The sequence below is a fragment of the Chlorocebus sabaeus genome, chromosome 15 (genome assembly GCF_047675955.1).
Source record: "Chlorocebus sabaeus isolate Y175 chromosome 15, mChlSab1.0.hap1, whole genome shotgun sequence".
NCBI lineage: Eukaryota > Metazoa > Chordata > Mammalia > Primates > Cercopithecidae > Chlorocebus > Chlorocebus sabaeus.
Genome location: NC_132918.1, coordinates 18,558,306 through 18,579,852, shown reverse-complemented (window position 1 = coordinate 18,579,852; position 21,547 = coordinate 18,558,306). Strand labels below are relative to the sequence as shown.

At 38.9% G+C, this 21,547-nt stretch overlaps 1 protein-coding gene across 6 annotated transcripts in view; it reads right to left on the bottom strand.

Annotated features, from left to right (window-relative positions):
• The window catches only part of TNIK (TRAF2 and NCK interacting kinase), a 395,124-nt gene that overhangs the window by 163,269 nt on the left and 210,308 nt on the right, over positions 1-21,547 (bottom strand). For all 6 annotated transcript variants that reach the window (XM_007972103.3, XM_007972104.3, XM_007972105.3 and 3 more), the window contains one exon: positions 3,643-3,699. In XM_007972103.3, the coding sequence (XP_007970294.1) occupies positions 3,643-3,699 (57 nt within the window). The remainder of the gene's footprint in view (positions 1-3,642; positions 3,700-21,547) is intronic.

The following is a 21,547-nucleotide window of genomic DNA, read 5'->3' as shown; positions in this document are numbered from 1 at the left end:
CCCTAGAAAAGTGGTACTCTCATTTTGATGTGTGTGACACTCCAAAGAGTTTATAGAAAAGGCAGATTTTGAGGGTACCCCAGAAATCCTGTGGCAGGCCCAGGAATCTGCATTTCTCATGAGTACCTTAGGGGTGCTGACTGCCCACTGATGCTGATGGTCCACTTTGAGAAACACTACCTGGGAAGGTCTAGCTCCTCCTAGATGCCATAGGTCAATCTAGAGTGCAAAAATCCAGCTGAGAGGTAAACCCCAGACTGTGACAAAATGGGGGAAATTTCCATAATGATTTCATGAACTTAAGATCTTCAAGGCCTACTCTGAGTTTAAGCACGAATTCTGAAGCAAATGTTGGCAAATTTGGAAGTGTTTCAGCTCTAAAAATGGAAGGATATAAGCATTATATCCAGTTCTCTCAATGGCTATTTTATATAAAAAAGGAAGTGATATAGAATAAAAACAATAATTTAAATATGGATTTTAGGCTTGTGGCTTTATCAGTTTCATAACAATAAACTATAGTAACTTTGTAGTAGGTCATAGCATACAATTAACAAAGACGACCTTTGAGAATTGATTTCAGTTTTTAACAGAGCAGTCATAATGAGTACAATTATAATAATTGGTAAGAAGCTTTTACAGCATTCTGTAATACACAAAAGACAACATGGCAAAATAGAATAGATTGTTTTCTAAAGGCACCACATGAGTTTCACAGAGGAAATTTTATGTTGACTGTGATGTGTAAGGGGGTGATTCAAACGTCACTTGATGCCACATCAGACACCACAAAAATAAGAAAACCATTTCCTGATGTGCATCCATGTTTGCCTTTGTTAAAAGTCAGTGGTTAAATAATCATCAATGATGTGACTGAATCACAGAAACTATCTAGCCCTCCTCAATAGGAGTTCCCCAAGATAATTAAGCCTAAGTACTATAAAGTATCCACTCTATGTAATGGATTGACACTCCTTTGCATGTAAAATGGCCTTACATCTGTACTCTCCTTGGGAGAACTGAGAAGACAGTCTCTCAAGTCATCTTCTGTAGGGCTTAGATGCTTAATGAAACCCAGTTTAGAAAGACCGACAGACATTCCTTACGCTGACAATACATACCCTGGGAAAAATAACTGTAACTTTTAATTCCAAGCAAGGTGGTCTAGCAATAGTGGTTCTTGAGTAGTTTGTATAGTTTCTGGTTCTACTTGTGAGGCTTTAAATTGTTCAGAGTCATACTTTGAGCATCAATATGCATTTTATGCACCGAGATTAATGACATCAGTGGAACTCTCAACTGTAGTTCTTCAGAACCACACAATAGAATTTAATCTAGAGCATGAATGTCTTGGACTCCTTCCACAGCCATTAATTGTTAAACTGCCAAGCTCATGTCATTATGCAGAGATCCTATTCAATCCAAGGAAAATACAGTAGTATGACTTCAGCTGAATTGCAAAACAAATTCTGATTCGTCCTGTGGTTGGAGCTTTGTAAAATGTTTATATATTTATAATGGGTTTCTATGTAGAGACTGATAGTATCTGATCTTAATTTTTGTGTCAGATCCTGATAATTGACCATTCCAGTATCCACTCTCCCTTCATTTCTGACTAATAGAATCTGGATTTTTAACTAGACACATTAGTAGAATAAAAGACTATATTTTCTAGCTTCCCTTGCAGCTAGATAGGGGCAATGAAAGCAGAAGTAGTAATGTTGTATGGAAGTAGAAAATATTTCACTGGAAGGGGCTCATTTGTACCCTTCTGCTTCCCCTGTTCTCCCTTTTCTGCCTGCCATAAAGTGTGATCAATGGAAATCCAGTAAATATCTTGAACCATAAAGCAACCATAACTGTGGATGCTGTGCATTAGAATGATGGAGGAGAAAGATAAAAACATCCTTCACTCTACTACATCACTGACATACATCCCTGGGCTGTCCACCTTTAGGCTCCTTTAACATGAGAGAGCAAGACACTTCTATTATGCTTAATCTTCTGTTATTTAGAGTTTTCTTAAACCGAATTAATATAATGAACATGCAGTTTATTATTCAGTAAAGGCCAGGTGAATTAATAAACTAACTGGGACTAAATATTTGAACTTTTGCAACACCTGAAACTTAAATAATGTATTTAAGACAAATAAAAAGAATTAGTACTTGAACTAAATGGTAACAAATGTACAGGAACAAAATCTTTTACTCGTTAAAAATACATATAACTTAAAGAGGAATTTAGATAAATCATAAGTCAGTACAATGTGTGGTGTAAACAATAATTAGTGAAATGTGTATTATGATAGGTAACTATCACATAACATATACTTATCAAAGGTAACAAAGTGAGCCCAAAAGGTATGGGTTGAAGTTTGTCATACAGACATACTGTGTGTCTTTCTTATTTATTTATTTATTTAGTTTTCCTATTTGTTTTTCTTATTTGATGCTTTTGTGTGACCCATTCATTCTATGTCTATTTATATTGAATAATCAACTTCTGGACTGAATGGAAGACTTTGGTCTTTCAGCTTTCATGTACAGCAGACAGACATCTTAGAAAAATCCCCAGGACAACAGAAAATTATTAACATGCCTTTGATGTCCAGTGAATCCTTTCAAGTCTGATTTTTGCTGTGTACTCTTGAAAAGGCATTAAAATATTTTAAGTAAGCCTAGCAAAAGGATAGAAAACATTAGATTGTATTTAAAATAAAATCTATTTCTTAGATTGCTTTTGATTATCTAGGCAGAAATTTTGTTTCAGTGTTGTTCTATAATGATATGAATTTGTGTTTATTGTGATTATTTGATCAGTAATATTTTGTTTTGGGAAATATTCATGTTAAATATCCTACTAGGATCTTAGAGTCATCCAAGCTCCTGTCTACTCCAGTGGTAGGCAGACCTTTGGGAAAACAGTTAAGACTCATTTCTTCTGTATAATCTCAGTATTATTCATTTAATATCTTCAAATCCTTGTTCTGCATTCATATGCAAATATCTGTGGTTGTGCTTATGTAAATTATTGGCACACAGTATTCACTCTAACTACATAAGGCAGTGTGTAGGTATCACATTTAATTAGAGTGATGTACCCATGATCTCTTCAGTCAGCTACTGCATACTCTTCCTTATGTTAAACACAAGTGGGTAAAGATATTAGATATTTAGGAAGATTCTTTTTCTGGAAAACAATTTTTTTCTATGATTAACTTCTTTATTACAAATATACAGATGACCCCTCATTTACAATGGTTCAACGTACGATTTTTTTGACTAACAGTGATGTGAAATCAACATGCATTTGGTAGAAATCATACTTCAAGTACCTGTATAACCATTCTGTTTTTCACTTTCAATATAGTAATCAACAAATTATATGAGATATTCAACATTTTATTATAAAATAGGCTTTGTGATAGATGACTCCCCAACTGTAGGCTACCGTAAGTGTTCTGAGCATGTTTAAGGTAGGCTAGGCTAAGTTATGATGTTCGATAGGTAGGTTATGTGTATTAAATGCATTTTCAACTTACGATATTTTCTACTTATGATGGGCCTATCAGGATGTGACCCCGTCGTAAGTCAAGGAGCAACTGCATGGCTATAGAGATGGCAAGATAAAGACACTTACCCCTGTGACATCCATAACCTTAATGGCTGCAAGCTGGCCCGTTTTGACATGACGACCCTGTAAAGGAAAAATAATAACAAAAGATTTAGTTCTGATGACGAATAGTAGCGTTCAATTCCAACCATAAAGAAAAATTGCTTGGATCAGTGCTGTACTATGTCAATGGGGGGAGAGAGAAAGACAGACACACACAGAAACACCATGTCTACTTAGTGGTTATTTTGTAAAACATCCCCAGTCGCTTTGTTTATTTTCACAGTGGGTGTCAAGTCAAATAAAAAATGCAATGTTGAACAATTTGGTTCTACTTCCTCTCCAAGGCATTTGACAAGAGCTTATGTGAGAGAAGGATTTACGTGGAAGGGGAGCTAGGCCTGCATGGAAAATACACAAATATCTCTCTGTTAGAAAACACTTGGTAGATGAAGAAACTTTGGTTTCTTTCATTCTTAAAATATCCTGTAATGGTTTTAACTGGATATGATTCTGCTATAATTCACCTGAGATTGTTCATTTATCTTTATTTAAAAGGGAACCTAAAATAAAACAGACAGCAATCAATCCAAATTTGTGATCAAGGAGACAGTGTTGAACATTAGGGACTGCTTCCCCAAGGTGGGCACTTTTGGCCTTTAGAACCACAGTGAAGTAGCAACCACGTGGCAAAATCAGAAGCAAGTAGGGAGCGCCAAGGGGGCACTCTCAGAAGGGAATTATTTTCTCTTTGCTTGCTCCTTGAGAAAACACAATGTCTAAATGTGACTCTCAGACAACAGCAAAGATGGTCATACTCACTACTTTTACATGAATTTTATATATAGTTTCCAAAATACATTTTAGTTATTGCTGCTATCCGGCAATAAAATGCAGCTTCTAAGATCAGGGGGGTTCAAAACCTAGCTGCATGACCTTAGGCAAGTCCCTCAACCTTCCAAGCCTCAGTTTCCTCATCTCAAAAACTGAAATAATAATACCTAATGCACAGAATTGTAGTGAGAACGATATGAGATAATGTATACAAAGTACTTGACAGTGACATATGCAGATTAGCTGTCAGCAGATGCTGGCTGTAATTATGTATGATCCTGTCTTCTGATTAATTTTAAATGTCTTCCCTACTGAACTATATGTTTCCTAAAGGCAAGCACCGTGTCTCATCAATGTATTTCCAGTACCTGGAAAAGTAAGGGTCTACCCCATAGATGCTGTGGCATGTTTATGAATTAACAACAGATAAGGAGGCATATATAATTGTGGTGTAGAAAAAGTGACTGGCCTGGTATGATTTAGATTCAGTAGTTGAAGCTCGTGAAAATGTGCTAGCTTAGTTGGATCAAATTTTTTAAAAATTGTGGTAGAAAACATTATTGGGTCAGTTTTGTAATTGAGAGCTCCGATATCTTCATGCTCTCGAATCTTTTCCCTTTTTCTGCTACTTCTCTCCCTTACTACCCTAATTTTCCCGACTCCTCTGGTCTTTTAACTTCTGCCCATTCTGCCTGCCCTCTTTCTTCTCACATATCTCAGCTTTAAAAATCTATTTACTCTGATTCTGGTAGTGCTTCCTTCCACTTTTGACCCCCATTCTGCTGCCCTTTTTTCCTCCTCACTGGGGAAAGAGCACAAAGAAGAAGACAGTAGGTCAGTAATCCAATATGCTCACAGATACAGCCCCTCACATTTATTTCAACTTTCCTGAAATCAAGGGAGGGGGTGGCGTGTTACCTTGTAAAGAGCCCTGGACCAGAATCCCAGAGGCCCAGTTCTTGTCCAGGCTCTGCCCATGACCATCAGGTGTGTCTGGGCCCTCATTTCCCCATCTACAAAATGTAGGGGGACTGGGCTCAGTGGTTGGTGGAGAGGGCAGTGAGTGGGTGTCAGCACTACCAACTCTTTCCATCCCAAGGAGCATGTAGAAATTTAGTTTTCACAAGATTGATAGGGAGAGAAGTGCCACTGCTACAGAACCAGGAACACTAACTTTCTTGCAGAGCAGCAATGCTACCTTTCCTGCAAACCACGAGTCAATCTTGCACAAAGAAGAAGTAGCAACAGCGTCCTCTTTTGAGTCTGTGATGCCGTAATGATGACCCTTGCAAAGGAATCAACAGCTTCGTAACCAACAGTGGACTTTCAAGTAATGGCTATAAATCATGTCTTAAATAATGGCTTCATCTACTAAAGCACTGAAAGAAGGTAGGGGAAATGTAGGCAAATACAGAAGGTCTGTCTGATATTATATAGCTGATTTGCATTGAAATTATTTTAATGGTATGTGTAACAGGATACAGACAAACCACTGGGCACGGCTTGCAAGGCCCTCCAAGAGCTGACCCCCTTTCTGCCACACCATCTTGGTAGGCTCCCACTTGCTCTTACTCTGTGGACCTTGAGAACAAACTGTTTGCACTTCTGTAAATGTACTTTATTGTTTCTTGCCTTTCAGATGGTATGTTTTCTTGGTCTGGGGTGCCCTTTGCCTTCTTGACTCCTCAGACAACTTTCTCTTTCTAGATTCAATTAAAGTACTCTGTCCTCTGATACCTCACTGTCAATTCCTCATCACCTCTGTCTATCAATGAACATGTCCCTGGGTGTACTATTCCAAGGACCTCAAAGGATTAATAGCCCTCTCTCCCTCTCTGGTCTTCCTTCCTCTCTTCCTTCCTTCCCCTGTGGCTCCATTTGCAGCCCAACCTTCTTCCCAAATAAAACCTTAAGTGAACTCCCCTGGTTCAAGCAGGGACTTGAGCACCCAACTCTAGTCTGCTCTGCCTCCCAATTCCCCTCATTCCTGAGGGAGTCCCTGAGGCATGTCTGCCAGCATGCACTTTGAGAGACTTTGCAGTAGTTTTTTTTTAAGTCCTTAAGAAGCAGGAAATCCTCTTTGAGTGGATAATTTGTTACAAGGACACCTCAACACCTAGTTCTTTCCATCAGCAGCCTAGGGCTGAGCTAGCCTATGGTACTGGCCCAAGGCCAGAGATGAGGCAGGATAAAAGTGACCTGTATTACATTTCAAATACAGGCAGTGGGCAGTTCTTGTGGAAATAAATAAAATATCAGCTCTTTTAAAAAACTTAGTATACATGGCTTTTGTTGTTGCTATTGTGTCTTTTGTTTTGTTTTTGTTTGTTTGTTTTTTAAGTAGCTACTATGAAGATGACGGAAGGTAACACTGGAAAGGAAGACAACATTATGTTTCTTCCATTTTAAATTTCATTTCCCGGCTGAAACAGCAGTTCTCAGTGGGTCTGACAGACGACTGAATAATACGCCTTGGGATGGCAGTTTGGGCTGATGTGAGGTCCCGGAGGTGGAATAATCAGCAGCCTCAGCTCACTCGCAGGCAAAGGCATCCCCACGCTCCCGAGCAGGAAGGACACTGAGCTGCCACACTTCGCTGATCAGGAAAGGGCCATGAAGCAACTTGCCCAGCGTGAGGTGTCTTTCATATCGCCAGAGAACATCAGGCCAAGTTATGATCCAGATTAAGGCAGACTTGCAGGGAATGGCAGGGAGTCAGCCGACCTAAAGCTCACTAGGAACCTGAGGCACAGTCATTGTAGGACAGTTTCTAAAGAGGCAACTTTATAAAAGCAGAAATGAATTGAGTAGGAAGGGCCCCTAAGAGTCAGATCCAGTCCTCTCCTTTTAGAGATGAGGCCAAAATCTCACATCTAAACTCAGGACACTTTCTCCTCCATCCCTCTTCTACCATCCAGCTCCTAAATCACAAATTTCTATCACCAAACTTTTAAAATCATTTTTAAAACAAACTTTTAATATTTTACTTAACTTGAAATAAATATCAAATCAGTCATCTCTGCTTTACATAGGATTTTTAATAACTTATTTTTTAATAATTATTTTTTAAATTTGGGGGCAGTGCAGCAAAGGGGGATGTTATTGCAAGAGAATTTTGAAGGGAAAATGTAATAGTACCCCAATCCTAACGAATTTTTCCTTAAAAGATAGATTTAAAATGCAAATATAGATGCCATCTAAATTTAGATCTAAAATACATGTTTCAAGCTCGTACAGTGTTGCATGTCTGTACTCCCAGCTACTGAGGCAGAAGGATGGCTTGACTCCAGGAGTTTGAGGCCAGCCTGGGAAACACAGCAAGATCCCATCTCTAAAATGGACAAATGAATGAATGAAAAAATAAATACAGGTGCAACCAAGAACTAAAAATTAAATTCTGAAAAGAAAAAACTTCTAAAAGGAGATAAAAGAGTTAAAAAAAAATTCTCCATGAAAACTAGAGAAAATGTCCTGTCAGATTGCAGTTGCTGAGTCATTTTTTTAAATAAAAGGATGAACTAAATTATTTTTTTCCTACTGAAATAACCAATAATGGCAAAATCTAGTGAACACACTAAATCTAGAAAAGTAAAACTGATAATCTGATAGGACCCCAAGCCTAATGTCAGCTAATGACCTAAAGCATAAAAAGCATATCCACCAGAAAGGAACAAGAAAAGCATCAAAACAAGGGAGGCTGAGCCTTGGGGCCACTCAGTGCTGGGGGCATGGCTCACTCTGGTCCTCAGATACACACACACACACTACTCTGCTCCCCTCTTCCCTTCTTCTCCCTCATTTTTGAGGCAACAAACTATGCTGATCCTTGTTCTACGTAAAATAATTCAACATCCAGGTGAAATCCAAATCACTCAAGTACGATTAATACAATACTCTACTCCTTCAACTCCTCCCTAAAATGAATGCAAGAGAAAACAACAGTTTTAACAGCCATATAAGCTTCACCTCTGTTACTGTTGTTATTTTCTAAGGAAGAGCAAGAAGGTTTTTGAGCTGCTAGCCTAAGGCTAGCCCGGAAGACAGAATACTTTCATTTCTAGGTCACCCACATACATTTATTTCTGGCAAAGTACATAAGCAAACCATCTTTGTTGAAAATTCACACATTCCCCCCACTATCTTCATCCTCCTGCCCAAGGACCCTCACACACAGGTAGAGAGTGGCTCATTCTCCTTCCTATCTACCCTAGATTGAATCTTCACTTTATTGAGGAAGTCTTCTTCAATTTCCTAATTGCAAATGAGTACTCCACCTTTGTGTTTCCGTAGCATCCTATCCCAACTCCACTGATCATAGCCAGCACATTTTTTTTTTTTCAAAACATGCATCACCAGAACCATGAAAATAAATCAAATCAAAACGAAAAAAAGCAGAATGTAGAATATGTAGTAATGGCAGCTGTTGTTTTATGGCTCACCTGTTCTGATTCTATCTATCTATCTATCTATCTATCTATCTATCTATCTATCTATCTATCTATCATCTGTGTATCAATCATAGATGCTGCAGTGTGCCACCAAGATTCTTGAGTACAGACTGAAGTACCTGACAACTCTCAGTCAGGTCCCTCTCTGGGAATGGCCCTTAGCCAAAGAGCCGCCTCACCCAAGGTCATGCTCCCTCCTGGAGACAGGTGAAGGATGATGGCAACTTGGATTAGGATGGAAATGGTGGAGAATGTGGGAATGGACAGGAGGCTAAATGAAGAGGACCTGGGAATAGATTGGATATGTATTTCCCTTGTGCCTTCATAGTGCTTGGCACAGCAGGGACTCAGCAAATATTTGCTGAAAAACAGACTGAATCAAGGCATGAAATGTGAGGGTTGCGTTTGGGTTCCTGGTACCATCCACATGTCCACATCAGTTTCCCTTACCCCCACATTTCCCCAGCCACAGAGTGTATGGGACCAGATAGGGTGGGGTTGTAAGCAGGAATTATAATTATTTTGCTCATAAATAAAAAGCTGGAAGATGAATTTAAGTGGATGAAGTTCTTTTAAACTCTACAGAGAGACCAGAGACCAATTTACTTTTCCTTTCCATAGATCACAGAGAAACCAGAAATTGGTTTTAGCTTTACTTCTGAATTGTCATGATGATAGCAAAGGAGAACTCTGCTTTTCCACTCCCAGTTGAAACTAAAGGTTAGTTAATATCTATCTGGACATCTTTAGGAATGCTACCTTTCTTTGACACAATATGTCTTGAGGCAAAGAGGTAGACAAGACAACTTTATGAAAAGACTCCAAAGATCCTTATGATCAAGTAACATGAATGTTCACAGAGTATACTTGGCACGATGTGATGTCCATTCCTGAGTCTTCCCCAGGTTAAATGGAGCCTTTGTGTTTCCTTGGCCTACATGTGCCATTCATTGGTGGCTTAGAAACCCTGCTCTCCATATGTGCAGAACTGTGATTCAGACTTTATGGCTCCAGACTTGTGGCAGAGGTAAAGCAAGGCACTGACTCAGATGGTACCCAAGCAATTACTCTCCATCTCAACACCACTCACTGTGAATTCCTTTGCTTGGCACCTCTGAGTGACAGAAAATGGATTGTTTTCAAGACTGTTCAGGGGTAGGCCAACCAAAAGCTGAGACTTGCTCACAGACAGGAAGTGGGGAAGAAGAGACTAGGTTTCATTTTTCTTTGTTAGAAACTAGGATTCTTCAGTCCTCATGGCTGCCAGCTTGGCTCAGTTTATAAATCAAAATGGATGCTTAACGGGAAAAAAATCAAATAGTCACAATTTTTAGCAGACAATAGTTAATGTATGCAGATTCCGTGGCAGGGAGCCTAATGCCTGTACCCAGGAAAGGCACGCACAGCTGAAGTGACAGCAGTGACGAGGCAGACAAGCTGAGGGGTGATGAGAGCTCAAAAGCAGAAGAGCCAGCCTCTGGGCCAGGGCCTTGAGCCAAGAACACACTTCCCAGTAACCTCCTCTCAACCCAAAAAATGAGCACAAAACCAAAGCTCTCACTGGCTCTCATCTAATTTATACCACAGAATTATCACATGGCTTTTAAAAAATTTTTCATTTATTTATTCATTTATTTATTTATTTATTTATTTAGAGACGGAGTCTCACTCTGTTGCTCAGGCTGGAATACAGTGGCACTATCTCAGCTCACTGCAATCTCCACCTCCTGGATTCAAGTGATTCTCCTGCCTCAGCCTCCCAAGTAGCTGGGATTACTGGTTCCCACCACCATGCTCAGCTAATTTTTGTATTTTTAGTAGAGCCAGGGTATTGCCATGTTGGCTGTGCTGGTCTTGAACTCCTGACCTCAAGTGATCTGCCTACCTTGGCTTGCAAAGTGCTGGGATTTCAGGCGTGAGCCACCACGCCCGACCTCATCTGTGGCTTTTATACATTCATTTCTGGGAGGACTAACCCCCCTAGGTGTGGGGGCTCAAAGGATGGGGACAAAATATGTACATGCAGCCAACTCTTCAGCCTTTCCAAATATCCCACTCCTCCGCACCCAGCACAATAGCCTTCCCTATCCCCTGAGCCAAGAATGGCACCTGGGGCCATAAACAGCATTCAAAACCCTGGTACCTGAACACTAGTCCAAGGTAAAGTTTACACACAACTCCAGTAAAAGGTGAAAAATAAGGACCCAGTGGTGATTTTTTCAGAAAACAAGAGGTATTCAACTTAAGTAGGATTCTTATTTTTGGTGTTAAAATGCCCATTTGGCGTGAACGCGGGAGGCGGAGCTTGCAGTGAGCGGAGATGCGCCACTGCACTCCAGCCTGGGCGACAGAGCTAGACTCTGTCTCAAAAAAAAAAAAAAAAGTTAACCATATATTGGTTCCCAGTTTTTTTGTTGTTTGTTTTTTGTTTTTTTGTTTTTGTTTTTGTTTTGGTGGTGGGTGGGGGGTAATAGAGTGAGATTTTAGTACTCCATGAAATCTAAGAATCTAGGAAAAAGTTTTTTAAATACATGAACTTAGTGATAGTAGAAAGGTCAATAACCCTCTGAAGACACGAAAAAGGTTCTTAACACAACCTGTAAAATGTTAAATGTGAGGGCGTATAGCCCTTAATAACTTTAAATAGCCTGTGTGAGTTGTATTGGAACCCACTTCTCTCTCCTCTGGGTACCCTAAGTCCCTAATGCCCTTAAAATGCAGTCCCCCAGGCACATGGCTTCTACACACTAAAACAGAAAGCCCCTCAAAGGCAGGAACTCCACCTTAAACCTGTTTAATCCTTGGACATTGCCTGGGACAGCATCTTGCAAAGGGTAGGTGCTAAATCACACTGGAAAACATCCAGTTTCTAGGCCTAGTGAATCTTGTTAATTGCCACAAATCACAATGAACAGAGCTTCCTGTGATCCATCAGGGGCTACACCTGACAGAATCTTGATAGAATTTGGGGAAGTGTCTACTTACGAGTGTCAGAAGCTTAAGAAAAAAGAGGACTATAACAATGGCTTACGGTGTCATAACTGGAGGGGACAGCCACGTGATCTGATGGGAGTGTTTTGCTCAACAAGGTTCTGTTTTTGTTTTCTTTTCCAAGTGTTAACTAAGAAAACTAGGTCACTGAAACAGGCCCTGGGGGCTCACTAGAGATAGTAGCATTCTGCATGTCATAATCACAACAGCTTACCAGAGGAAAGGGTCAGGGAGAGAAAGACGCATCAAGAGAAAAGCAAGGTCCAGATGCTGCCCTGCCAACATCCATTCACCTCTGCCTCCTCTTTTCCTGAGACGGTACTAACTAGACGTAGGACGATGCAACTGTTCTTGGAGAAGGAGGGCTCATTTTTAAAGATTTCAAATCAATAGCTCCCTCTCTAAGGACTACTTTATGAGGCAACTCTGTCTTCCCCTCAGGACCTCTGGCAGACTCTTTGCTCGCTCCATCCCACCTCCCAGCTGCAGATTAAGAAGATATATTACATCCTCTCCCCTCGCCCTGCACAGGGTTGCCAAATGCAGCCCGAAGCTGGCCCCTATTGTCTGAGATTTACAACCGGGTGATTGGGAGTGGACAGGGTTGGCTTTGGACCACAGACACGATAGGCTGGGGGTTGGGGGAAATAGATGATAATAATAATAAAAAGGCAATGCTGCATTTCATTTTGCCTAATGTATGGCTTCGATAGGAAGCCAGTCCACCCACAGTGCTGTCTCAGTCATTTAATAGACTTCTGTAGCAGCAGCAGGAGCAGTCTCCTGTTCAGAAAGAAAAAGGACCACACTGGTGTCATGAGAAAAAACAAAGGCAAAGGACCACAGTGTTCCCAGCTATCATTCTTGGGGCGGCAGGAACACAAATGGGGACCCATTTGGCTCTTTATTTGGGCTTTTGATGAATAAACTCTCTCCCACAGTGTCCTCCAACCTCCAGCAGTTTTAATTAAAACAAAAGAAATGTCAGCAGGGAAAAGACTGGAATATAATTAGGGCCCACCAAATCTAAAGTAATACGGGGGAAAAAGACTAGTAATGAAAGGGAAGCTTTCAGGTTCTTACTGAATCCCTGCTCTGTTACTGACACAAAAATCAATTTCAATAGGCTTTAGTTGTATCTGAGCGGGAACACAGTGACAGATGAAATTTAGTGAGCAACTTACTGGAGTCATAATGATTCCCACTGAAAAAAAAAAAAAAACTACAGTGAGCACTCCCAGCCAAATGTCTCCCCTATAAGAATGGGTGTGTTTATTATACATACACATAACATGTATGTTATTAAAATTATATCTAAAATTTATATACCTAAAATATATATAGGCTGAGTGTGGTGGCTCATGCCTATAATTCCAGTGCTTTGAGAGGCCAAGGCAAGAGGATCACTTGCAGCCTGGAACTCAAGACCAGCCTGAGCTATATAGTGAGACCCCGTCTCTACAAAAAAATTTAAAAATTAGCCAGACCTAGTGGCATGCACCTGCAGTCCCAGTTACTTAGCTGAGGTGGAAGGATAACTTGAGCCCAGGAGTTTGAGGCTGCAGTAAGCTGTTACTGTGCCACTGCACTCCAGCCTGGGGGACAGAGTGAGATCCGATCTCTAAAAGAAATTAAATAAAAAAGATAATATTGTACATATAGAAATATACTACATTGTAAATATGTACATATGGAGGAGAGAGAATTTCAAAAGCAGTTGTTTTTTTTTTTAATCTCACAAAATGTAAATTATCTCTCAAACCCTTTAAAACAGTGGTTTTCAATGGGGCAACTTTGCTTCCCAGGGGACATCTGATGATGTCTGGAGACATCCTTTTATTGCTATGACTGAAGCTGCTGACAACTAGTGGGTAGAGGTCAGGGATGCTACTAAATCTTCATAATGCACAGGACACCACCCTTCCCCAACAAACAATAATTGGGTCCAAAATGTCAATGGAGTCAAGGTTGAGAAACCATGTTTTAAAAGAATTTGACATTTAATAGGTGTTCAATGAATGCTGAAGTCTATGAAATGACAGATTCTACAGTAGGCACTAATATTACAAAGATCAAAAGATAAGGTCTTGACCTCAGGGATCTCCCATGGCTTAAGGGAGGCACAGCAGATGAATTGTTCTTTCTTTGCTTAGTAGAATCTTACAGGTGAAATCTTTTCTTAAACCCCAAAAATGTATGTTCTTTAAGAATACAGGCAATACTATACCCAGTGACTTCTGAGACCACTTTGCAACTAACTTTTGTGTAAGGGGCCAATTCTAAGACTTTCCCATTTAAGCAGCATATTCTAAATTTTTTAAAAACCTGATGAAGTATTATTAGGACTAAACAGAACTTGGTTTATTGTAACTGGACACAATTCTGGCTAATTACATTAATTTTAGAAAGAACATCCTATTTTCATTTTAAAACAATATTTAGGTCTTAATAAACTCTTAAAACTATAAGTAAACCTTCCAGGAGCTCAATGCAGAAACATATTATTTTGTTTGATTAAAATATAAGTCGTGAACTTTTAAGCTAAAAATATAATGGTCAATGACAAGAGGATAAAGGTGTTTGCCTTTATCCAATGGATGTTCTTCAAATGCAGGGATATAGGAATCTTGCAATTGCTATAAGTGATCTGTTTCCAAGAAATAAGGAAAGCAAAATTCAATTTTTTAGGAAAAATAAATGAACAGCATTATTCTCTATCACTGATACCATTCACCACCTTTTAGGTACTTACGGATTAAAGAACTCAAGATGGTCAAAGAATAACATCCAAATATAGACTCTCCAAAGTGTATGAAAGAAATAATTATGGCCTATTAATTGTTCCACCTGCAATAGCAGAAGACCCAGATCTCTGCAAAGGCTGAAAATATCTCTCCCCCTCCAACAGATGTCTTCTGTGTCAGCACAGACTGCATTTGTGATTGTGCTTTCTGAGCAAAGACCTGCATATTGTTCTTTGGGGAGGAGGGTGAGAGGACAAAAAGGACGTTAGAAAACTGAAAGTTGTTTTATAAATGCAGGATGGCTCTTACACATTCCTCATCTTTCAAAGTGATGGCCATCACAGACTACAGCAATTTGTCAGCAAACACATCCATCCCTGGGAAGTTAGTTGCTGGGAGTAAGTAGTCAAGTGCCTCTCAGAAACCCGTACTTTCCCATCAGGACAGTAATGCTGAGAACACTTTTGTCTGAAATCTTGGGGGAGGGAAGAGGGTGAAATATGATGACACACTGAGAAAGAACAAGGGCTCTTTCAAGTAAATATGATCTGCCCCAAGCTCTGGGTAGGCCTGAATGGGAGTGTAGCTGACTAGTTAGTAAATGCATTGATTTATAGCTAAATTTAGCTGCGATTCAACTGTGACCTATCGGGTAGCTTCGTCTCAAGGAGGGTGAGTTTTCCCTGAGTCCAGTGAAATTCTTCTCTCCACCACATTTTCATGCCTCCAGTTTAGGTTGACTCATCAGGGATCATGAGACGGGCAAGGAGAGCATCTTGCTGACTCTTGGCCATCTTCTCTTTTGAAGCAGGTATTTCACATAGTCTAGGAAAGAATGGACTATCTGTAGCTAGAGCTCTGCAGGTCCTATGTAGGATGTGGAGGTTAAGAGGAAAGGCTTTGAAAGAGGTATGAGGTTCCCTTGGACTACTAAGTAGGTCTAGAGTTAAACCCTCTAACTGTGTAGAACTAATATAAAACAATTAACTCACTAGGTTGCAGTAGTAAGGATTAAATTACATATGTAGATACACTTGATAGAGTGGCTGGGTAAATGGTGTTATCACAGTGCTTTTAGTGTGACTATGAGGTTCCATTTCTGTTCTCTTCTCCTGCTATTCCCCCCTAGTCTCCCACTCGCCCACATTGCAGGTCTAGTGTCCTTCTCCGTTTCCTCCAATGTACCATGGGGACTTTACATGTCTCTTCCTTTTGCCACGCTTGAATGCTCGCTGCCTTCAAGTCTTGACTCGAATGTGTCAAAGAGTCTCAAATGACTCTTCTCCAATTGCCTTTTTTGGGCTGCAATATCTAAAACTTCAACTCCACCTTAACTCTCATTATCCTCCTTCCCTGCTTTACAGATCATCTAACAAACTATACAGTTTATTTATTTATCAAGGGTACCAGGCATTTCCTGCTCTAGGAGGAAGTGTTTTGAGGGCAGGGCCTTCTCTTTGTCTCGTTCACTATTCCATCTTCAGTAGCAGATCAGTGCCTGCATGGTGGGTACTCAATCAATATGCTGCATGAATGAATTCCTAACCTCTTTGTGGAAACGCTTTTCCAAGTCCTTCTGTTCTTTTTTTTGTTTTGTTTCATTTTGATTTTTGTTTTGTTTTGTTTTGTTTTGTGACAGAGTTTTGCTCTTATTGCCCAGGCTAGAGTGCAATGGCACGATCTTGGCTCACCACAACCTCCACTTCCCGGTTTCAAGCGATTCTCCCGCTTTAGCCTCCCGAGTAGCTGTGATTACAGGTGTGCACCACCACACCCAGCTAATTTTGTATTTTTAGTAGAGACAGGGTTTCTCCGTGTTAGTCAGGGTGGTCTCGAACTCCCGACCGTAGGTGATCTGCCCACCTCTGACTCCCAAAGTGCTGGCATTACAGCACTTCTGTTCTTTTTTAAAAAATTCATAGCACTTCTGACTTGAAGGCATAACAACTCTGATAGAACAAGTACTATTATCAGACTTTAAAACTGAGGCTCAAAAAAAACCAAGATTTTTCCAGGTCGTATTTTCCTTTCATATTGGCCTTGCATATAAGTCAAGGAAACAATAAGATATTGTCTCTCTCTTTTTAAATTCTATTTAAATTCTCTCTAATGTTTAAAGAATAAAGAACAGAACTATAAATTAAAATGCCTGATAATCGGAGTATGTTTTCCACCTAGGAAGATTTATTTCTGTAAATATATATGTTTTATTTAAATATTAGCAATATAAAGTATAGAAGTAGAGGTAACTGTATCTCTAAGATATATTTCTGCTAGCAGCAGCCAACAGATCAACCTTACAGGTAGCAGTTAAGAATGAGGCTGTGCTTTTTGAACCAAAGAGAACATTTGATCCTCTTTCCCTGACATAAATGTGGAAAGATGGAAACTTTGCCTAAACTGTTAAGACCTCAGTCAGCTAAGGTCACCTGCACAAAAACATGAAAATTGCTTTCCTTCCTCCTCTTCCTCATTTTCAATTGTGAAATAGGTGTAGGCATATGCTCAAAGACTCATAAGCAGGAGCTCTTCTAACAGCACCTGATCTGAAAATATCAAGTCTAATTTCAACCTAGTTGCCAGTATCTGATTTCAATCACATTGGTTGGGACTTAGGTACTTACCTAGGATCCAAAAGATCAGAATCAATCTACATTTTTTTTTTTTAGCATTTAATTCAGCAGTCTTGTGTTTGCAACATTAATGGTTTATTTCATTGGTGGCTTCTGTCTGCATGAGAGACATTAAAAAAATAAAATTGGCCGGGCACAGTGGTTCACGCCTGTAGTCCCAGCACTTTGGGAGGCCGAGGCAGGAGGATCACGAGGTCAGGAGATCAAGACCATCCTGGCTAATACGGTGAAACCCTATCTCTACTACAAATACAAAAAATTAACCGAGTGTAGTGGTGGGCGCTGTAGTCCCAGCTACTCAGGAGGCTGAGGCAGGAGAATGGTGTGAACCCGGGAGGGGGAGCTTGCAGTGAGCCGAGATTGTGCCACTCCAGCCTGGGCGACAGAGCGAGTCTCCATCTCAAAAAAAAGACGAAAGAAAGAAAGAAGGAAAGAAGGAAAGAAGGAAAAAGAAGGAAAGAAAGAAAGAGAAAGAGAGAGAGAAAGAAAGAGAGAGAGAGAGAAAGAGAGAAAGAAAGAGAGAGAGAGAAAGAGAGAGAGAGAGAAAGAAAGAGAGAGACAGAAAGAGAGAAAGAGGGAAGGAAGGAAGGAAGGAAGGGAGGGAGGGAGGGAGGAAGGAAGGGAGGGAGGGAGGGAGGGAGGGAGGAAGGAAGGAAGGAAGGAAGGAAGGAAGGAAGGAAGGAAGGAGAAAGAAGAAAGAAAGAGAAAGAAGAAAGAAAGGAAAGAAAGGAAAGAAAGGAAGAAAGAAAGGAAGAAAGAAAGAAAATTATCGCTCATATATGCAAAATAACTGAACTGCTGGATTTTAATCATTAAAATATACCTTATGATATCCCAAGAACTCCTAACCAGAAAATCTGTCCTAGATTTAATAAACCACTGAGTGATAGTTATTTAAGGCCAATAATAACACAATACTTATTAACCACTGATGAGCATTCAACAGGTCATGGGCTTGAATATTGAAAAATATGTAGCAATCATACATGTGATGCTTTGAAAGACTGAATTATGCCTCTTAAACATATTATTTCTGTTTTTACATTTTTAAACATAAAAAAATCTTCTTGAGAAGAATACATTTTAGGAAACAAATTCAGAAGCCATAAAAAAAAATCTTTGGAAATAATAAATGCAGTGGAGTTAAAGGAGTAAAAATACATGGGTTCTATTTAGAATTTGATCAGTTTTCAATTTTTCAATAAGGCTCTAGGCAAATCTTTTTAGCTCTCATGGATTTCATAAAGAATAGAAATAGAAATACTTGTTATGCCTGTTTTCCCTTCCAGAACTAAAATGCAAAATAGGAGTGTCCAGATAAGGTGAGTTCTTTTGAACTCCACATTCAATGGAGTTGTCTAACCTTGACAACTCCTGCCCAGGGATTCACAACATATCATAAATACATACACTATTCCACTATTAAGGAAAAGGGTAGCCAATAAAAATTTCCTGAAAGGGCATCATTTCTATAAGATGAAATGGATTTCAGTGCCCTTTGGAATGTGGTCAAGTTTTTACAAAGAAAGGTCTTATGAAGAAACTCTAATTTCACATAAAATGAACATAATATTTATAGTAAATTAAAAAAAAACCCAACACCTTCTTATCCAACTCACAAGCCACATTGTTACACAACTCCAAAAAGTACCCTTCCCATTGTTTTCTATATAAGTGGCATCTTCTGGGGTTCAACATGTTGGTAGCCCTGTTAATTAAAAGTTAAATTCATAGACACCTTACTGAGCAGCTATTATATACAAAGCACTGTCTTCATTTCTGAGGGACCTGAGTCTTAAGTCAGTTTTATTATTAAATTATTTAAATTTCTCGCACAACAAATTTAGCTTCATTTTTAATGGATTTTACTCCTAGAGGAATGTTTATAAAAAATACGTATTTTAATTTTTCCCTGTTTGTTCCATTTTCAGAGGTTTTCTCCAAATCAGTTATGGCCAAGATCAACTCATGGCAACTTATTTGGGGGAAGACACCACTAAAAGAAAATTTCTAATATACATGGTCTTTAGGGAACACAATAATTAAAGAAAAATCGTGAGAAAAGAAATCCACCTTTATTAACTCATTGATAGAGAACCATTGATGTTAGATACAGAGTATTCTTCCTTAATTTACTTTGTAAGGTCCTCCGAGAAAAAGCTCAAGTGCAGAAAGTAATTGAAGAGGATTGCAATTTTGTTTTTATAGAGATAGAAATAAAATTTTAACTTTGTGCTTAATGCTATACTATTCTCAGGAGACAACTCGTTTACTCAAAAAAAATCAGGATTCTAATACTTCTCAAACATACTCACTCACTCTGGGGGAAAAACCACTTTTCTCAAAGAACTTAATAAATGATAGCCAAAATGGGATTTGCTGCATTCCAATTTTATTTTGTACTGGCTAATATATTAGCCAGTACATACTTTCCATCTGCATCTGGTCACATACTATTTCTACCATGACTTTAAGTAAATATACTAAAGAAAACTATCATGTTTTTGAACTCGAAATTTAATCTATTGGCCTCTATGTTGCAAAGGTGAGATAGAAATGAACTTTATTATTGTATTTCACTAATTGACACACCCATATTTGATACACTTTACTAGAAAAATCAACTCAATAGTGATAGGATGACAACTTATTGCTTCTCTTTAAATATTTTATATTTATTGCTAAAATTATTTAAATTTAATAATTTTAATAAGGAGTATGATATCATAGGGCTTGTCAAGATTTCAACAAAAGGCTTGAAATTACTATAAGATTATGAAAAAGGAGCAAGGAAGCTACAGAGAAAGATTTGTATAAACTTCATAACTGCTGTTTTGCATTTAACTATACCAATAATGATTCACGAGCAATTTCTTCCTGGATTGCTAATACTCTTAGAACTCTTAAGAAATACAGTGTTAAAGCAAATGACTGGAAAAAAGAAGTCTGAATAAAGGATGCAGTAGTTCAGACGTGTTGTACTTCTACCTCCATTGTGTATAAAGGTGCCAGTTGTGTAGGGACTTGGGTTCTACAAAACAAAGACTTTGAACTTTCACTCTTCAACACTCAACTTAGGTAAGGATGTAATTAAAACAAATTCCACCACCTAAATCAAAGTTAGAGAATTTAGAGAATCCTTTGAGCATGATCTGAAATGATTTGGTAAACAGCACAATCGGGGAAAACTGTTAAGACATACATTGCCTCAGGAATGGGCTGATAAAAAAAATACGTAATAACATACAAATACATGAATGTCACCAGAAGAGCTGATCACCTTATCATAGTAAAAATAAAAGAAGCGACATTTAAACCATAATTTAAATTTTTAAATTTTCTTATAAAGTAGATTTGTGAAGGTGATTAAAGGACCAGAGTTACCCAGGAAGGTTGGGACATCTTTTTAAGATACTTTTACAATTAAAAAAAAAAAAATAGATCGTCAAGATTTTCGTATAATCAAGGCGTTATGGTTATTCAAATGGCAGGGGGAAAAACAGATTGATTTTTAAAATCTGTATACTAATTTTTACAGTTTTTGTATTTCTTTTCTGTAGATCATCTCATTTGCTTCTGGTAACTTTCCTCTGTCTAAGAATTTACTCACTACTGAATGCCTACTCCAATGCAGGTCTGAATAAAAGCTATTTTTTGCCCTCATGGAACTTACAGTCATGACTTTCTTTTGTTATACATTTTCGGTATTATGACTATTTTGATTTAAGTAAATCAACATCAAATCCTGTTGGAAATAGGAGACAGAGAGAGAGAGAGAGAGAGAGACAGACAGACAGACAGACTTGGGGGAGGGGAGCAGATGAAGAACGGAAGTAGATGCTTGTGAGGGGCAGCCTTGAAAACACACAGGAAGGAAAGCAAAGAAGCCTGGAGGGTGCAGCTTCAGGTAGAGGGAAAGGAGCTATGTGTGAGTGAGTGAGGAAGAGAGAGTGCTGCAGGAGAGGGTGAGAAAGGTTGGATTGTTCTGTCATATTCCCTGAGCCTAATTTGCTTAGATAGACATCATCCCAAAGCCATTCTCTAATCAAAGAGAAACATACACCTTTGAGACAACCGTGGAAACTAAGATGGCTCCACAAGCATGAGTAATAAATTAGATCCCACTGACACTTGGGTAGAGAACTAGACCAAAAAAAAAAAAAAGCCTTTATATTAATACTTCAAAAAAAAAAAAAAAAAAACCAGATTCTAATCACCTCAGCAAAAATAGGAGGGCTGGAAATAATAAATAGTCTGCAAGATTTGTAGTTGGTAAATGAAA